This window comes from Gymnoscopelus microlampas (genome assembly GCF_963454915.1).
Source record: "Gymnoscopelus microlampas genome assembly, chromosome: 16".
NCBI classification, from domain to species: domain Eukaryota; kingdom Metazoa; phylum Chordata; class Actinopteri; order Myctophiformes; family Myctophidae; genus Gymnoscopelus; species Gymnoscopelus microlampas.
Genome location: NC_139953.1, coordinates 31,547,684 through 31,566,848, shown reverse-complemented (window position 1 = coordinate 31,566,848; position 19,165 = coordinate 31,547,684). Strand labels below are relative to the sequence as shown.

Sequence of the window (19,165 nt, the reverse complement as noted above, 5' to 3'; positions counted from 1 at the left end):
TATTGCAGGTGAAAGTGCTTTATAAGCCAGAGAGAAGTTAGTTGGAATGAGTATATCTGAGGCTTGATTTAGGCTCAAACCTTTTGAAAAACGTTTGAGGGACATAAACAATATGATATTAAATATTATTATTATTTTTTAAATTCATGGTGTAGCTCCTTTAAAGTGCCACGGTAACAACGGTTAAAGTGCACATTATCAAATCCTGGTGGTTTTTGGCACTCTGCTTTTATCTAAAGCATTAATACAGTATGTATTTTAGCCCCAAAACTGGCCTTTAGACCGCCCTCTCTGTGAACGCAGGTGTGGCTGCAGGTACTGCTTTAGCGTCATCAGGGACACGCCAATCAAATATTTTTCAAATGCACCCATAAGCATCTAACGCATATGCATGCCTAAAGTCAGCCTCTGATTCTGCAACATACGAGCGTGGGACAGACAGACTATCAGGAAGTAAATAGAACCGACAGACACGTGTGAAAGAGAGTAGTCGGCGCCTCGTGGATACTCGCGCGCGTGTGTGTGTGTGTTCGTGACCATGTGCGAGCGCGACACACTTCCCTCTGGAAACAACAGATTTATAGCTTTATAGCCTTCCAGATGTACCCGAGGTCCCTAGTTTTCTCCTTCATAAAAGGCTTTCTGACTGGTCAACTATATAGATTGTTATGCATACAGTTCTCGCAGGTTCTGTATGTCTTGTTGTGGGACATGATTGAACTGTTTCTTACATTGAGAAATGCTTCTCATAGAACCAGTGTCAGACGTATTAACTGCATGTGATATTTCCTCCAAGCAAACATTACATCATCTGCTCTTGGCGGCCTGTGTGAAGGGCTGTCATGATTTCATCCACCTGCAATTACAGCGCCATCCATCCCACCTCACCACTGCACCGCGGGTAGCCTACTCCTCTCTTCTCCAGTCACGAAAATACCAAAGTTCCACCACTCCACCACACTTTGACTGTATTATGCCAGGAATCACTCCACTGCAGCTGTGATAGCATTGCTGCACCTGCTGCCATTATGGTACTTGTCCGTGGCGTTTTATCTCTCTGCGTATCTTCTCCGACACACACGTACCTCTCCCAGGAAGCGATTGCAATTAACTGGCTGTTCTGTTCTGTTGCATAATGCCTAGACAGTTACACAAGAGTTTTCGTATAGTTTTGTCTTGACAGCTTGGCTAGAGCAGCAGGGGTCTGCCTTTGATGTGTGTGTGAAGTGAAGCGATCTGGTGACAGTCAGAGCATCCACACGATGAAAGCCATGTCTGCCTCCTAAGTCTGTCTGTCTGTCTGGTAAAATTTCAACAACAAGCTCTGTCACCAACTTTTGGCCATTGATTGATTGACGTATTTATTGACAAAAATGCATAAATGAACATGATATTTGTACTTATCTGTCAAAAGGATAAAACACAAAAAAAGATCAAGCGCTTGTAGAGCTCAACAGTGTGGAGCTCTATCAGGAGAAACACTAGCCTGGTAAAACCTCCCTCCAGAAATCTCATTTCCATTTGATTTCTGGAGTGAGTCTGGCCTGATCCGCCTTTCTACAATATTGGCTGTGGGCTGGAGTTGGGCGGGAGTAATACCGTTGACTGACAACCCCTTCAACCAATGATCGTTTTTCCCCTTCAGCCAATCAGCAGTTCATTTTACCACCTCCAGACTATGTGACGCAACGGGACTTTTGAGACGGCCATGCCCAAAATAGGTTGCCTTATTGGGATACATGCGTGTCACTCCCCGCCCCTGCCGGTTCTCTAAATTTATATTTTTAAATAGGCTCTGTCATGATTAATTGACCACATATATGAAGTTAAACAACTAAATTCTATCCAAACGATATCTTAATAGTAAATTCCGTGCCTCGAAAAAGAAGTTTGAGACCGTTTTAAAAACGAAAGTAAGAAGTGAAGGCACTCGGACAACAACAATGGCTGCCGTTCGTCTTTTGTCGGAGGCACTCAGGCTGCACTCGGCTTCATTCGGGCTCACTCAAACTCGCCACCTGATTGGCCAACTGTCGCTGTCAATCACAGAACGATGAGCGACGACGCTGATAGGCTCGTCCCTTTGGCGTACAGAGCCAATATTGCAGAAAGGCGTATCAGGCCAGACTCACTCCAGAAATCAAATGGAAATGAGATTTCTGGAGAGAAGGTTTACCAGGCTAGAGAAACACATGCGCAATGGTTTATGGGATGTGCAGTTACTTCATTCTCAAATGCACACGTTTTCCATTTGTTTTTATGAACTGAATCAAATGTTTGTGCTCATGTTTCATCAGGCTGCTGGTTGGCTTGATTCCAGGCTTCTATTTATATATGGATTTTCTGAAATGTCTATAGAGTAAATGAATGAGAAATTGTCTTCAGGGGCCAGATCAGTTCTAAACGTATTTGTTTATTTCAGATGTACCCATCTCCAAGTCTGGTCAGGGTTACTCCGGAGCTCCCCCCCGCATCCAGAGACAGGAGCAGGTCATCCACATTTCCCCCAAGAAGGGCAGCCAGGTCAGTCTTCACACATCTTCTAGCCTAGGCTCTTCTCAGGCAGTTCATTCCAAAGTCTAGGGGCCCTGGTGGCAAAGGCACGATTGCCTTTTTGTCTTCAACCTAAACTTTCGCCAGGTTTTTTTTTTCTCCTAACTCTTCGGTAACTTTTTTCGTTTTTTTAAGACACAAACAGAAAAAGTTCAAAAATAAAAATAAATCTTCATCTTCATTGATGATTCAAACAGAAATAAAATTTGTATTCATATGTTCCATGTGGCCAAACACACAATTATTTGAGTGACAATTAATCGTCAACTTAAATTTGTAATCGTGACAGCCCTAACTAACTGTCGATGGGGAAAAAATAGATAAAAGCAAAGTTGTAACTCAAGTCACTAAGACTAGAGCGTTTTAAGTGGTTGACTCCTGCACCTCTCTCTGTGGTATAACAGTCAGATGGTCCCTACTCGGGTCACTCCAGCAGCAACACGCTGTCCAGCACGGCGTCCAGCGGTGGCCACAGTGACAGCGACAAGTGGTACGAGCTCGGCGCCGGGGGCGGCGGCTCCTCCGGCGGAGGTGACCCGGGGGACATGGAGCCCAACGGCCTCGGAGGAGGGGGCTACCTGGCGGGGACGTCGGCCGACAGCGGCATCGACACGACCTCCTACGGAGCCCCGCACCACGGCCACTCGCATTCCCACCACGGCAGTTCCACCTCCCTGCTGGCCCCTGGAGGAGGAGGAGGAGGAAGTGGAGGAGGCGGGCGGGAGGGCAGGGAGGGCAGGGAGCGAGTGCCGTCCCCCTGGCACAGCCCCACCGAGGGGGGCCGGCGGATGCTGGAGAGGTCCCCCGCCGCCGCCGAGTCTCCCGGACCCCCGGGAGACAGGAGCATCGAGGTGGGCCGCAGCCCGCCCACTCATATCCTGGTTAGAGACAGCAGCACCTACAGCCTGAGTGACACCGGCTCACACTCAAGGTATGTGTGTGTGTGTGTGTGTGTGTGTGTGTGTGTGTGTGTGTGTGTGAGAGAGAGAGAGAGACACCGCATAACAATACGGTAGTATTGAGAAATACCCCAAAGCTCCTCATTTGACCTCATTTACTTCATCCTTGGGTCAGCCTTGTCTCTGTCTGACTTTTTCAACGTGTTTTTCAACTGTCATGACTCAACCCATTAGTCACGGGGCCAAGAGCAGCATACAATCTACTACCTCCCTGTCAACAAGCCTCTCCTGGAAAGCAGCCACCGAGGGAAGTCATCGTTAGCCCCCCCCACACACACACACACACACATACACATACACACCACACACACCTTATCTTTCCACATTACACTTTCCTCATTCTCCACAGGAAATGTGGAACACGTGGCCAACATGTCATAGTTGAACTAACGTCTAGGGGTCAAAGGAAAATCCCAAATCCCAAACACCCCTCCTTTTCTTCGGTGGGTCTTACCCCACCCCCTCACACAGACCTTACAGTACACTCCCAGGACTTTGCTTTCATGACCTGGACTTCATTCTGTCCAAGGTAAGTTAATACTCATGGGACAACAGAGAGACAAAGAGACAGTGTATTTGGCAGACAAGTGACTGTGCTTGTTTAGCTAATATGCTCAATCCTCCCGCAATCATCTCTGGAATGAAGCCTCTTTTGTCCCATCCCTGGAATGCTTCTTTTCCTGTGTCAGTCTTGAGATTTCTTGACCACCTGGCTAGCAAAAAAACATCTGCCAGGATATTTGTTAAGCTATTTGAACTCCCTCCTTCAGTGCTTTTAACAAAACCTCCACTCTGACATTTTGCAATGGTGGTAAAGATGAATTTTAGTAATTAAACCCCTTAAATATGCCTACAGTAACAGTATCTTTTTGGTACTGAGCTCAGCAGAAAAGCATTTTTTATGGCATGGCTCTGCAGGAGACTAGCCATCTACAAGACAGTCGGTCTGTAAGCTGATCTCGCAACTCGCTGGACATATCGCCGCAAATGTTCATATGCACACAGCTCGTAGGCCAACGTTTTACCTTTTATATTTTTTGAAATATGTAACTTACATTTGATGATGGTAGTCAATGGGGGTCCAATCGGCCTGAAACCCTGCCAAAATGTGGAGTCATTATGTCATAGATGCTAGACATGCGACATACTGTACCATGAGACAAAACATCTGTGTCATTACAATGAACATCAAATCTCTACCGAAACACATCAGTGCTCTCAGGAGCGATTACAAGCCCATGTCAAGTCCAGTCATCTTCACCTGCCTAATTACAGTGTATCCCTTAGCTTAGCCTAAACAGTGTAAGGCTTGGCAAAATGAATCGCAACCTAATTCAGCCGTGATTACAGCATATTTGTTTTGTCCCTGTTCATAAGTGTGGTTTAAACCGTCAGAAACATAATCTCTGTCATGTCAAGTTCTTTTCTCCCACCATAAATGTCCCTAAAGGAGCTTTACAGTATATTTACCTGCAGTACCTTTTGGAACCTCACGTGAGTCATGACAACAAAGTGCTGTATATAGTCGCTGTCTGAAAAAATAAGCAAATCCAATCCTCATTGCAGGACCCACGGTGGTGTCGGGTTATTGCTTGTTTTTCTTCACTCAACATCCCTGCATGGTTCCTCATTGACTAGTCCTGTAGTGAGACTCTGATTGGTGTTAGGTACCGGCCGTACCGTATGTGACCTCTCACTTGTTTGAATTGCTTGCCCTGCGTCAATCCTCTTTTCACTTTTCAGTGAGTTTCTATATTTGTTTATTTTGATGGGACTTTTGATTGATTGAATTGATTGAATATTTTATTAGGCAAAAATGTAAAATAGCACAGTTACATTTAAAATACTATGTCTAAAAGGTCCGTTCAAAAAAGTCCTTGCGGTCTTGTTTCCATTGAGGTCCTTGGACACCGCATATTAATGAACCATACAATCAATGTAATGTAAATACACCGGATTTAGCAAAGATGCTAATTTACATCCGCACTCCCCACAAAAAAACATAAAAACAAGCAGACAATAGTGTACATTTCATTACATTACACAGGGGAAACAAAGCAGAAATACCGAAACTAGTGCTAGTCTAGATTACCATATTAATACTTTGGATATATATATGTGTAAGACATTTGCTGGATTTTCATGGGCAAGCCTCAGATATAAAAAAGGCCAGATTTTTTGGAGGAGTGGGTCTTTAAAGTCAGTTCTTTTTTTAATGTAATTAATTGATTTTTTTACGTTGTGTGTGATGGTGTAAAAAAATCAGGCTTAAGTGTAAGCTAGACCTCCTCTCTCTGCTTCACCTCCAGGCATTCTGGTCACAGCTCCCCCAGAGAGGAGTCTTCCTCCTCCTCAGCCACATCCCCGTCCTCCGGCTCCGGGTCCTCCGGGTCCTCGGTGTCCCCCGGGCCCAAGACATTCTACCCGCGCCAGGGAGCTCAGTCCAAGTACCTGATTGGCTGGAGGAAGCCCGGCTCCACCATAAACTCAGTGGACTTTGGAGACACGCGGAAGTAAGGCGTCAGCACAAAAAACAAAACAAGCACAAGTCTCTTTCTCTAACTCATTACGAGTACGGGGACCCCCAGGGGTCCTTGGGGGGGTTCCAGGGGGTCCCCAGCAAAAGTAGTTAACATATCATCAAAATAATTTTAACCACTTTAACCTTTTATACATTGGCTATTCAAAAATAGCAGATATACAAGCTCATCGGTGCCGGGCTATGAGCTTGTAGATCTGCTATTAAAAAGAAATCTTGAACATTAGTGAACATTTTTAACACAAATCTTTACCTCTGGGGTTCCTGGCACAACATATTTTCAGATGGGGGTTCGCGGCCAAATATTTATCAATTTGGCGGTAGTTGATGTGAAAAAGTTTGAGGACCACTTCTCTAACTCAACCACCTCCTCCCCATTACTATGTGCAGTAGTACATAACTACCCTCTGCTGGCTGAAGTGAATTTTACACTAAATAAAATCATTTCAAGACAGCCAGGTGAATGTTTTTTTATGGTGAGATGATATGAAACGGAACCTTTTAGTTTTTTACTCCTGTCAACATCCATCCATCCATCTTCAACCGCTTATCCGGAGTTGGGTCGCGGGGGTAACAGTTCCAGCAGAGAGCTCCAGACTTTCCTCTCCTGAGCAACATTAGCAACTTCCTCCTGGGGGATCCCGAGGCGATCCCGAGGCCAGTGTGGAGATGTAATCCGCCCATCTGGTCCTTGGTCTGCCCCGGGGTCTCCTCCCAGTGGGACGTGCAGCGAGGACCTCCCTAGGGAGACGCTCGGGAGGCATCCGTACTAGATGCCCGAACCACCTAAGCTGGCTCCTTTCCAAGCGAAGGAGCAGCGACTCTACTCCGAGTCTCTCCCGGGTGACCGAACTTCTCACCCTATCTCTAAGGGAGATGCCAGCCACCCGTCTGAGAAAACTCATTTCGTCCGCTTGTACCCGCGACCTTATTCAGCCATGTTTAAAATCACTCACATGGATGTAATGTCAAGTTGTAGGTGACCCCCCACTACATATTGTTTAAAATTGTGTTGCAGATTCAACTTTTTCATAGATTTCAAAAATAGCTTCATAGACTTGTTGGATTCATGTTAATGTGTATTTTAACCACATTTAACCACTTCAACCATCAATACTTAGTAAACTTGACCTTTGGCTCTGTACTTGGTCTGCTCTTTTTTCCATCTTCACCAAACCTCACCAAACCTCGAAAATAGCCGATAGATCTGCTATTTTCGGCAAATGGTCTGGTTCAAGTGGTTAAGAAAGAATATATAAAATAAAGTTCCTATAACACAACAAAAGATTTGGCAGCCCCCCTGTAGTAACTCTGAGGACCCCCTAGGGCCCTTTACAGAGCTTCAGTTAGCTTACTACCTGCTTGTGTGTGTGTGTGTGTGTTAGGAAGTCTCCAGGAGAGGGCGGAGGTGATGGTGTTCCGGCCCCGGCGCCCAGGCCTTCTCTGAGGGACATGCACTCCCCTCAACCCCACGCCAAGTCCACAATGGAGGAAGACATCAAAAGACATTCAGACAGTCCACCTCCTCCACGCAATCACAAAGAGAAGGTACTATACCGCTTTGCTTTCTAATAAAAATACCCCATTGATATCCTTTCCCACTTGCCCCCCCCCCCTCTTCAGCTTCCCTTTCTTTTTTTCGATGGGAACTATGCACGAAAACGAGTTTCACCCACTTTTTTACTCCTGTAAACCTGTGATGTGACAATAAAGCCGATTCCGCTCTCCTCTCGTTCCCTCCCCGATCCTTCCAGTCTACGGTGTCAGGCAGACCCCCCAGCCGCCGGCGGTCCCTCCACCGCACGCTGTCTGACGAAAGCATCTACCGCGGCCAGCGGCTGCCCTCCCTCGCCGACTCGGTGGGCGACCCAGCTGACGTGCTGTTCAGCTGCTCCACGGTGCCTCGCTCGCCCACCACTCGCGGCGTGCCCCTCCGAAGGCCCTCCTACAAGCTGGGCGTCAAGCTGCATGGTGAGATGGGGGGACGTCAACAAATAAAAAATAGACTAAAATGTTATGGAGGGACTAGTAGAGAAGAGATCCGCGTTGTGAGCTTGTAGATCGTCTATTTTTAGCATGCAACCAAGTGTAAAATCAGCCTTTACGACGCCATCAAGGCACCGCCAGAATACATTTTAGTCGACTAAATCAACTGTAGATTTAGTCGACTAAAATCTTATGATATTTAGTTGACTAAAACTAGACTAAAACTTTTCAGATGACTAAAATATGACTAAAACTAAATGGAATTTGATTCAAAAGACTATGACTTACTGTAAACTAAATCAAAATTTGCTGTCAAAATCAACACTAGGGGCCAGGCCTCAATTCACTTTCTGCTGGCAGTCTGTCTGAAACTTTACTAGAGACTGTGAGTGATTTCACTGATGATAGAGCACCCAAGTTCCATTATGTCTGCGGCCGTGGCTGCATAGGTAGAGAGGCCCGTCTGGGAATCAGAAGGTCACTGGTTTGCTCCCAATTTCACCTAGTCTGTGTGTCGCAGAGTCCCCGAGCAAGACACTTAACCCGTAATTGCTCCCCGGGTGCCATATTAAAGGCAGCCACTGCTCTTAAAATACCAACTCAGTGGCCTTTGTGGCTAGAGTCGCTAGACTGTCCGCCCTGAGACTCCGAGGTCGGGGTTCAATCCCCGGCCTTGTCATACCAAAGACTATAAAAATGCCACCCAATGCCTCCCTGTTTGGCACTTACTGTAGCATCAAGGGAACGGGCTCATGACATCTGAGTTAAGATTGGGGATTTAACTCCGGCCACTTAAGGCGCCATTTTAAGCATGCTAAGCAGCAAGTAGTGTGCAGACTGTGTACATTATCGTCCATCTCTCTTCTATCTCTAACTTGTCTGTCGCTCTAATGTAGCAATGGTACGTAGCTGCTGCGTTGTTAGATGCCATACCAAGTGTTCAGACATTGGGGTTAAAATGTACACATTTCCAACTTGGAAGCAAAGCTACGGAGATCAGATGTCGCATGTCGGAGATATCATGGGGTGAGACGCGGTGGCTGTCTGTCTGTCTGTTTGTCAGACGGACCCCAGGATAGAGATAACACTCGCAGAAAGGTTGTTATTTTGAGAGAGAAATGTCCCGCAACATGAATACATTTTGACATGTTTTATTTGGATGGAACTGTTGTATAATCGCAACATTATCATATTTTTGACACAGCGCTTCCTTATTTACAACCGTCGTCATCATAGCTAAAAGGATGCCGACCGGAACTACATCATTTTGGGCAAGTCTCCGCACTAAGCCCGTTCCCTATAGGGTAGAACATTATTAGAACTGAGAAAGATGCTTGGCTTTGTGTAATGGATTTAATTGAGTGGGCTTTAGTGTGAAGTGAGCTGTGGTGATGATGCTAGCGTGGGATGCATCTGATGATTTGCTATGGATTGGAGTGACAAGGGGGGGGGGGGGGGGGATCTGTGTTTCATTGCCCTCCTTATGACTGCCAGAGATATGGCTCGTTGCTGTATCTCTGCTGCCACCTCCTGGTTGTAATTGTGGTAGGTAAAATAGGAAATAATGGAAAGTAATTGGAAGTAGTAGGAAACACCTCTCATTTACTGGGTGGTTATGAGCTAGAACAGTGGGGGGCAATTCGGGGCCGGTTGGTAGAAAGAGGAAAGATTTTTTAGATATCTGTTTTGTTTCTTAAAGCCATTTCACAATAGGAGGTCTCAGCCAGAGACTGTGGCTTTTTTGGGTCCTTGGCATGGAATGGTTTGGGAACCTCTGAGCTAGGAATAACTATTCAAGGATATCGTCATTGTCGGATGGAAACCTTGTACTGTATGTTCAAAACCGTTATTTTCAGGAAATGGATAAAAGAACCTGTTTTCTGATGATCCAATGTAGTTATTATTTAGTCACAAGCTCTTGTTAATATTTTCCATTGGTTAAATATTTATAAAAAACACAGACACACTTAACCACTTTCGCTTTCAAAATGTTTGTAAAATATCAATGCGATGCGGTGTGAGCTTGTAGATTGGCTACTTTTGCGCAACACTCTTTTTGCAAAGTAGTTAGTAATGTACGTGGGAAAGAAAAACATTAAAAGGAAAGGAAATATGGAAACACAAGTTCTGCCCGACAACAACATGTATACCATTATTCATTCACTTTTCATGACTACAGTTGACTGGGTCTCGTTAGTCATTTCAGGAGGGTGCTAAGTGAACTTCTCCCTCTGTGTCTAGGTGACCTTTCTGCATCCGACACCTCATTGTTTGACCTGGTGGAGCGCCACCGTGGGCCCCTCCCCCAGGACCTGATGCCCCTCCCACCATCAGAAAGGGACAGCCCCCTGGACTGGACACACCTGGTCGATGTGGCCAACACCTTTGAGAGTGAGACGAGCACATCTGTACACACACATACACTAACACACACACACACACACACACACACTAACACACACACACACACACACACACACACACACACACACACACACACACACACACACACACACACACACACACACGTGATTAACAGGGTTTGACATTAACGCGTCGCCCACCAACCCTTTCAATAGCCAATAGCGAAAATAACAATCTACAAGCTTTCAACACGTCTCATTGCGACACGCAAGAGCTTGCAGTTTGGCTATTTTTGCTATTTGTCATATGTAGAAGTATAAAGTATGGGAAAGGATATATTTTTCAACCCTGTACTATATAATGTAACTCAAACATTTTAAAAGGTGAAGTACTTAAATTGTTGCATATAAGGTAACGCAGTGAGAAGGTTCAAAACGTAAAGTTACTAGACTAGTCTTCAACTACTTGACAAGAACCTCAGGATGTGCAATATCAAACCCAAATACCAAAACCTGGGCTGTTTTTAAAGAAGAAGCAAGAGAGAGGAGATGATTGATGAATTGTTTTTCTTTACTCTGTTGAAGGACGCAATGAAAACTAGAAAAGTGTGCTCCTCGGAGCTCAGGTCTCCGCCAGGCCGGGTTGCCTACCCTGTACGGCATCAGACAAATCGAACTAATAGCCTACAACTTGATCACATGACCCTAGAGATAGGGGAGTGTGTGTGCAAAGTTTCAAGCCGATTTTTTTTGGGACCTTTTTTATGCCTTTATTTAGAGAGGAATAGGGAAAGTAGGCTGACAGGAAATGGGGAGAGAGATGAGGGGGGTGACACCCAGCAAAGGTCGTCGGGAACGGGAATCGACCCACGACACGCTGTCAGGCTGGCATTGCAGCCTAGGGTGCCTGGACCGTCATGCTACGGCCCAGGCCCATCGCGGTCCTTTTACATCTCTTTCCTACAGTTCCGTGAGAGAAGCACACAAAACGGACATACTTATGCTAGTAGCACAAGCTCCCAATGCGTTGTTGTTGTGACGTAAATCAGGCTTAAAACAGGTGAATAGCTCTGCATGTTTTCTCACTTTTGACCTTTGGCCCTTGCCTCTGTTTCCAGGCCAGAGAAGCTTTGTGTTTGAGCCTAACCAGCGAGGCAGCGGAGCATCCAGTCCCCAACAGCCTCACATGGATCTGCAGTCTGTGGCCTTGTCCAGACCCTCATCCAGGTAACACACACACACACACACACACACACACACACACACACACACACACACACACACACACACACACACACACACACACACACACACACACACACACACACACACACACACACACGCATTTGATATCACAGTAATACCCCAGAGGGCACTATTAATATGAGCATTGCGATAATAATGATATAGCGAGGGGCCCAAGAACAATTTGGCATGAAAGATGTTGACTTGCTTAAAGGCTATAATTCTTTCGCTTGGCAACAACTTTTAATGAAACACTGGCAAGGTGGGTTTTTACAGGCTTGTAAAACACATTTGGATCATTACATTGACTTATCAGATTGTTGGTAGGCAACTTTGAGAGCATGTGAATATGCAGATTCATGAGTAATGTAACAAAATATGGCTGACATACTGCAGCCAATATAACTTCACACCAACCAATCATATCCCCCCTCTGGTCATGAATTCTTATGGCCGGTAGGGATATGTTTTATCCCTGCTTCTGGTCAGACTGAAATAAATGTAGACTGTCTGATGTGTTTGATATTAATGTTTGATAATATCACAATTTAACAATTTAATTGAAATGTATGTTAACCAACCACATTAACCCTGGTGTCCCTATTTTGAGCAAATGTATTTATATGCGTGTTGTGAGCTGGTAGATCAGCTGTTAACACTATTTGTCATATGATGAATTATATAGTAAAGTATGTATATTGTTTTTACAAATCAAAACCTGTTACTCTATAATGTAACTAATGAGTTAAGACAAAGAGTTCCATTTGTACACTCTAAGAGTTACAGACCTGTAAGGGTCCATTTGGTTCCTCAACTGTCAATCATTTAGCTGGGGACCCCCTGCAACCACCTCAAGGACCCCAAACGTTGAGAAGCACTGGTTCAGACCTCTTCATTCAGCATCAAATAAGACAACGTATCCATCCATATCCCCATTCCCAATTTGGCATGGAGGTTCTTCCTTGGCTTAGTGGGAATGTGCTTGCAAAGTTTCCCAGCAATCAGATAAGACAACGTGTTTCCATCCATAAGTGGATCTTGGTCAGGTCAATGGTCTTTGTTTGTTTTCACAGCGAGGGCCACACAGGCCTGGAGAGGAAGGTCACTAAACTGGAAGCTATGGTCAAGATGCTGCAGGAAGACTTGAAGAAGGTGGGAGACAACAGAAATGCACACACACATACATACAGCAGCACATGCACAGAAACATTCTCCTGTTCTCCTGCACTATAAGCAACTTTCCACCACACACCTCCTCTCCTCTCCTCTCCTCTCCTCTCCTCTCCTCTATGTTATATGGTATATATTTGCATACAGTGGCTAAGTGTGCTGAGGAACAGGGGATGTTGGTTGTAGGATGTAAACCGCGGCCCAAATTGTTTTGTGTTTTCCACAGGAACCGTAAGTCAGCAGTTTGCAACACTAGCGCCACCAGCACTTCAGTTCCGCTCCGGCGCCCATTGTTCCCAGCTGCTGACTCAGGCTTGCTGCTGTAAATCACAGCAACTGTTGTTTTGACTCCACAGTCACCTGAGAGGATAGCACCGCTGTTGAAGCCCTGTTCATACTTCACCGCATGACAGTGCTGTGCTCAGCTGGGAAAAGACAGGGGTTTCAGATCAAAGTTGATAAACAGAAATTCAAATGTCGTCTTTAAAATGTGCCCCATTATCAATGATAACATTTTATTACTTATTTCAATGATTTCATGCAAACAACACTAGAGCTCCATTCAGATTAATGATTCACAACGTGCCGGAACCACGTTGCATGGCGGCTGATGCCGGCTGATTAAGTCACAAGAGATTCAACGCAAGCAACAAGTCGCAATACATTTCTGATCACACAAACATGTTGCTCACATGAACATGCGCATCTCTTTATGTTGTCATTCTCTCTCACTCACACACACACACACACACACACACACACACACACACACACACACACACACACACACACACACACACACACACACACACACACACACACACACGCATGTGTGTGTGCAGTATGCGTTTTATGTTAAAGAATAAACTTCAATGTAATTAAACAATAGAAAAGAAAGTTTGAGGCCCCTCTCTCTCGTCTATCTCTTCATCTCCTCTTCCTCTCTCTGTCTAGGCAAATACAAACACGAAATGCACACCGTTCAGAGATGCATGGGTCCTTTTTTACAGCACCCGCCTGCCTGTGAGAGACAGGGGGGGAGAGAGAGAGAAAAAAAGAGAGCAGGCAAAAGGAATGGAGAGCTTTTCTATTGAAAATGAGGCGAACAGGGCGACTCAAATGCACAACATTTTCTTCTTCCTCGTCTTCGCTTAGTTGAGATATCTCAGCTCGGGAAAAGTCACAATAAAACAATAAAAGCAGACTGAAATGCACATCCTTTTTTGAATAATGCTTGAGGATTTTACTGTGTACCAAATGCATTTCTAAACCTCCATTCCAACGCTATGCTGTGTCCTCCTGTCCCCCGCAGGAGCGTGAGGAGAAGACACGTCTTCAGTCCCAGATAAAAAGACTGTGGGAGGACAACCAGCGACTCCAGGGGGAGTCCCAGGTCTCTGCTGCCAAACTCAAGAAGTTCACAGAGTGGGTCTTCAACACCATCGACATGAACTGACACACGCACACAGACATGTGCACACCTGAACGCAACACATTGTTACGCAGAGACACACATGCACGTTAGCGGGGAGGTACAGAAGATGGCGTTTGTGAATAGCAAGGATTTGTCTGTGCCAGCTTGGACAGAACAGCTCAAATCTCCTAATGGTTGTTTTTTTTTTTTTTCCTGCCAGCCAAACCTCTGCAATCATTATTCCTTTCCAAACCCTGGCTCCCTCTATCCCACTATTCCCCAGTGAGGCTACTCAGGATGACACTGAATTAATGGACTTTGCTTATCAGATAATGAAGGACTGACCTCCACTGTCCTGCCGGGGCAAAATAATATTAACAAATTGAACTCTTCCTCCCCTTCCTGGGCCAAAACACAATTGCTAAATTGCGAACAAATGGATTATATTCTGTCTCTCAATCTCTCACTCTCTCTCTCTCGCTCCATTTGACTTTGCTGTCTATGACTTGGTGCAGTTCCAGTGACAGTACAGAAATCACCCCCTCGCACCTGTTTTAGGACAGCTCAGCTCAGCCTCTCTCCACAGGTGATTGGGGCCTATCTTTGAGTCTTATCTGTTGTGGTTAAGTCCATCGGGCCACAGCACAAGTTGATGTTTGAGCGGCTTTTAGAAGAGCAGCTCTTTCATCCAGCACCACACAGATGGACTACTTCTGCCAGCGTGGATGCTATAGATGTTTGCACAGTAAACACACACGCACGCACACACACACACATTCACTTCCTGTGAAAAAAGTGGATTGAAGACGCCTTCCTGTACTTTGCTGTGCAGGGGCCCAGATTTATCGTATGTACATACCACCCACTGACACTACAGAGGCCAGTGGAAAATGCCTCAGCCACTCTCTGACACATATAGAGGCCAGTGGAAATTCATCTGCACACAAGAGAGATGGGTTTTTGTACAGTGCTTGTTTATCGTCGCTCTCTCCCCCACATGACCCAGATTTAGATTCAGTCAGTTTCTAACTTCTGACTGCAGCGAAAGCAAACACCAGTGGCCCAGAGGACTATTCCTATTTGTAGTATTATTACAAAAAAGAAGAAGAAGAAAAGCCATTGGCAGCAGAGCCACAAAAGAAAAGAAGATAAAACTGAAATACAGAGTACTTTGGTTCAACTGTACTACGCATCTTTAAGAAGCAATAGTAATAAGCCTTGTTTCCTTTCTGCAAAAGTAGGTGGGCTCTGTGGTTCGGCACGGCACAGACTGTCTTTATAGCATTGCCGAACTTAACCACCGCCCGTCCTCCAGCCATATGGCAGGCAAACGAGTCCTCTCCTCTGAAGACGGAGCATCTCCGCACGCTCCAAGCGAGGGAGCAGAACGGACATTGGGAGGTTCTCTCCTCTGCCACCTCCAGGAATGACCACAGCCAACCGAAAGCAAGTGACACAGAGACATCTTAGGGGAGGGGGGGGGGAATTCATTTTATTTATTTCCTTGTATTATAATTCCAGTAAATAAGTTGTTCATTTCGTACAGTACAACTGACATCAGTGTTTAGTTGATCTAGGAAGGGTCGCTTGCTATATTATTTAAATGGCCTTGTTCCTCCATTATGGCCAAAGCCTGATTAATATGGTTTTTAATGCAGTACTATCTTGTGTTTCGTGGTGCCAGAGCCTGCTGTCGTGTTGCTTCCAGTGCCCTCTAGTGGTGACAAGTGGAAAATGTCATGCTTCTTTATTGGATAAAAAAGATCATTGTGCAGCCATGCTCTTATTTCCCAAAGCTTCTTTAACATTCAGTCAGAATCTGAACGGAAGCTTAGAATGAGCAAAGTGGAAACAAGGACATGAGGGGTTGCTTTGTGAGAGAGCTGTAGACTAGTGTTTTGGATGGATAAAGGGAGCAGACCACAGCTTGTGTGAACTATACTCAAATCCTCTGTGATAATTCAATTAGCACTAATTATTTTACTTTGTCCACACTAGGCTTTCCCACAATCTTGCAGTCAGGTTATTTCCCCCTTTTTTTCCACCTGATATGAATTGTCTAGATTTTTTTTATTTCGTCTTTTTTTCTTTTTATGTATCGTGCTCTGATATTTATTTTTTCTAAATGACAAAACCGATGGCAAACGATGGTGAGACGGCCAGTGTTTATGTGTGCATTAGTCTATCCCTCTGTGCCTACTGTACACTCTGTGAGGGTCACTCACATGGGAAAGGAAATAAGTGTGTGTGTGTGTGTGTGTGTGTGTGTGTGTGTGTGTGTACACGATCGTTTGTTCACTTACAGCTATGTGGACTTGGAAGGTTTAGATGGCTCCCTTACCACACTTCAACTTTGTTGAAATCGGCATATATTTAAATGTTTCCCAATTTCAAGCTGTTCATAGCCATGCAGGAGGATATTACTGCGTTAGTAGGTTTGGGGTCAGTCACTTTCAGTTTATTCAGTTACAGTCTAAAGATTGTACATAATAAAGTCCCTTTTTAGTTTTGGTGGAAAACTTCTTCTGCAGTGAAAAACTTTTTTTCCCCAAGCCTGCAGCCTATAGCGCAATGTCAGGGAAACGCCAGTGAAGACACTTGTCAGAATGTAAAAAACACAATTCAACAAACATTTTTAATAAAAAAAAAGAGAGAAATATAATGTTTACTATAGCAGACCTTTCCATTCTGTTGGAGGAGTGGGTGTGAAAGAGTGGGTATGAAAGGCTTTGGTTCTGTTCTAAGAATCTTATCTGACCTATAACTTCTAAAGGAATATAATATAGTCAGCAGGAAGCCCTGTCTGTCTCTATGGATGGTAACTAGTAAACATATCTATGGACAGTCAATAGTGAACGTCTTGGCTCAGTGAGGTCTTGCTTTGCTACTGCCAGTGTTTAATTGTGGTTCGACTAATATGACAGAGACCATCTGTATACGTAACGTTTTTGATACAAAATCCATATTTTCCTTATCGTACAATCAACAACTAGCAATAGCTCACTGTCCCAAGCCTTACCTCCTTGGACTATACATCTTATGCTATACACACTGCTTTCCAGTTTGAGGCCTCATAGGGTTTCGTGACAACCTGTCTAAAACATAAGCGAGATGAAAGAAGATTAAGGTGAATATTTTACAGTAAATGGAAAGTGCTTTTTATATCTAAAATATAGCCTAATATAAAAAACTGTACTTTCTGATAGGGCTGGGTGATATGGATCAAATATATTTTTGACCAAATACCTCAATGTCGATATTGTAACGATAACATAGTATTGTAACTATAGTATACATGTTCTTTTTCATTTTTCAAAACATTTCAAAAGTATAGCGGAAAATGACTGAGTAGATCAGCAATTTTTGCCAATTATTTTGTGTGAAATTAGGCTGTAAGTGATTAAAACCAGGAAAAGACAACCGTCGCATCACAATATTTCAAATATTAATATTGATATATTGCCCAGCCCTACTTCCAAACTGTTGTGTAGATGCTTTCATCCACGTGTCCTCACACACACAACCACACCCTGTTCCTAGGCCAATAACTCTGCTGTTGATTGTTGGGTCATGTTGCAATACAAACTCTTTCATTTGTTTTAACCACTTAAACCCTATATATATATTTAATTGACCGGGGTTCCCCAGGGATCTATTCTTGGTCCCCTCCTTTTTTCCCTCTACACCAAATCTTTTCACCGAATGCGGAATAAGCCTGCTATACGGTTTAAGTGGTTAATTTCTTCTCCATCTTTTGTTAATTTTCCACTTTTGAGAAGGATGACTTTAGGGAATATGTGAGTGGAATGTGAAAATCCAGATGTTAAATTATGTATTTTTGTCCCCCGTAATGTTTCTATTTTAAAGAACCTTTGCACACTGTTTTTGTACAAAGGGACTGCATCGATGGGTTTCCGACGAGAAGTGCTAATCGATTCATTCCATTGTAAATTTTGTCTAAATTGACCTACATTGTTGTAGTTTCTTCCCAATATTTTCTTGTCTGTTTTTTAGTTGTTATTTTTTTTTATGAAGGAAAGTGCTTGATCATATCTAGTCCTTTAAAAAACAATAAATACAAGCCTCCTCTTTCTATGGAGTCACTAGTGCTACTCCAGTTAAGTACTACGCCTGTTCAGAGCAGACCTTAAATCAGATCAGATTTTCACTTTCCGTCAACCAGTCTTGTTAGGTCAGTGACTGTGAAAGCGGATGCTCTTGATTCACGGCTTCTCCCACGTTGCCTTGATCCAGTTCAGTAATGTCCACCATCTCTTGAATTATTATCCTTGGAAGAACAACAAGTCTGCTCTGACTGGTGATATACAGTCCAAACACATTTCAATGGAGATATCACAAGGAGTTCAATAACAAATAACTGTTTACATCCCGTGTTAATTTACTTTGTAAAGTGTAAAGGTATGAAAAAGATATTTGCAGTGAACACAGTATTAAAAAGTTTAAGAAATAAATAAATGCTGTATTGATTACAAGGTTTCTATATTATCTTTTTTTTACAGGTACACTAGAGTTAAATTATTTGTCCTGGTTTCCTCAGACATTGTAGCAGCAATAATAGTAATACAATAAAACATACATTACAATGGGGTAGTAACGGGGGAAAAAATCGAGAAAGAATCAAGGAATAGCAGCAGATTCAAACTCAATTCAGTTTTTGGTACTTGAGTTTCTTACTTGTTATATGCTGCCTCTCACCTCAGACAGCAGGGGTGAACCACTTTGGAAATTAGTAGTAGCTACTGTAATTAGTAGTAGCTGTCAGAGCCTTGTATTAGAGAGTTGCGTCACTTCGGGGGCAGAAAACAGTGCCGGTCACACAGTTAATGTAAACTCGAAATAGTGACAAACGCTCATAGACTGTAAACTTCCGGGTTCAGGGCTTTGTCACTATTCGCCAATAGAAGGCTCTGTAGAA

General features: G+C 44.1%; 1 protein-coding gene across 2 annotated transcripts in view; it reads left to right on the top strand.

Annotated features, from left to right (window-relative positions):
- The window catches only part of sipa1l1 (signal-induced proliferation-associated 1 like 1), a 143,751-nt gene extending 125,029 nt beyond the window's left edge, over window positions 1-18,722 (top strand). For both annotated transcript variants that reach the window (XM_084082845.1, XM_084082846.1), the window contains 9 exons: window positions 2,423-2,523; window positions 2,958-3,484; window positions 5,822-6,025; window positions 7,437-7,599; window positions 7,806-8,022; window positions 10,279-10,428; window positions 11,519-11,627; window positions 12,719-12,797; window positions 14,128-18,722. In XM_084082845.1, the coding sequence (XP_083938971.1) occupies window positions 2,423-2,523; window positions 2,958-3,484; window positions 5,822-6,025; window positions 7,437-7,599; window positions 7,806-8,022; window positions 10,279-10,428; window positions 11,519-11,627; window positions 12,719-12,797; window positions 14,128-14,271 (1,694 nt within the window). In that variant the 3' untranslated portion in view covers window positions 14,272-18,722. The remainder of the gene's footprint in view (window positions 1-2,422; window positions 2,524-2,957; window positions 3,485-5,821; window positions 6,026-7,436; window positions 7,600-7,805; window positions 8,023-10,278; window positions 10,429-11,518; window positions 11,628-12,718; window positions 12,798-14,127) is intronic.
- Window positions 18,723-19,165: the final 443 nt, after the last annotated feature.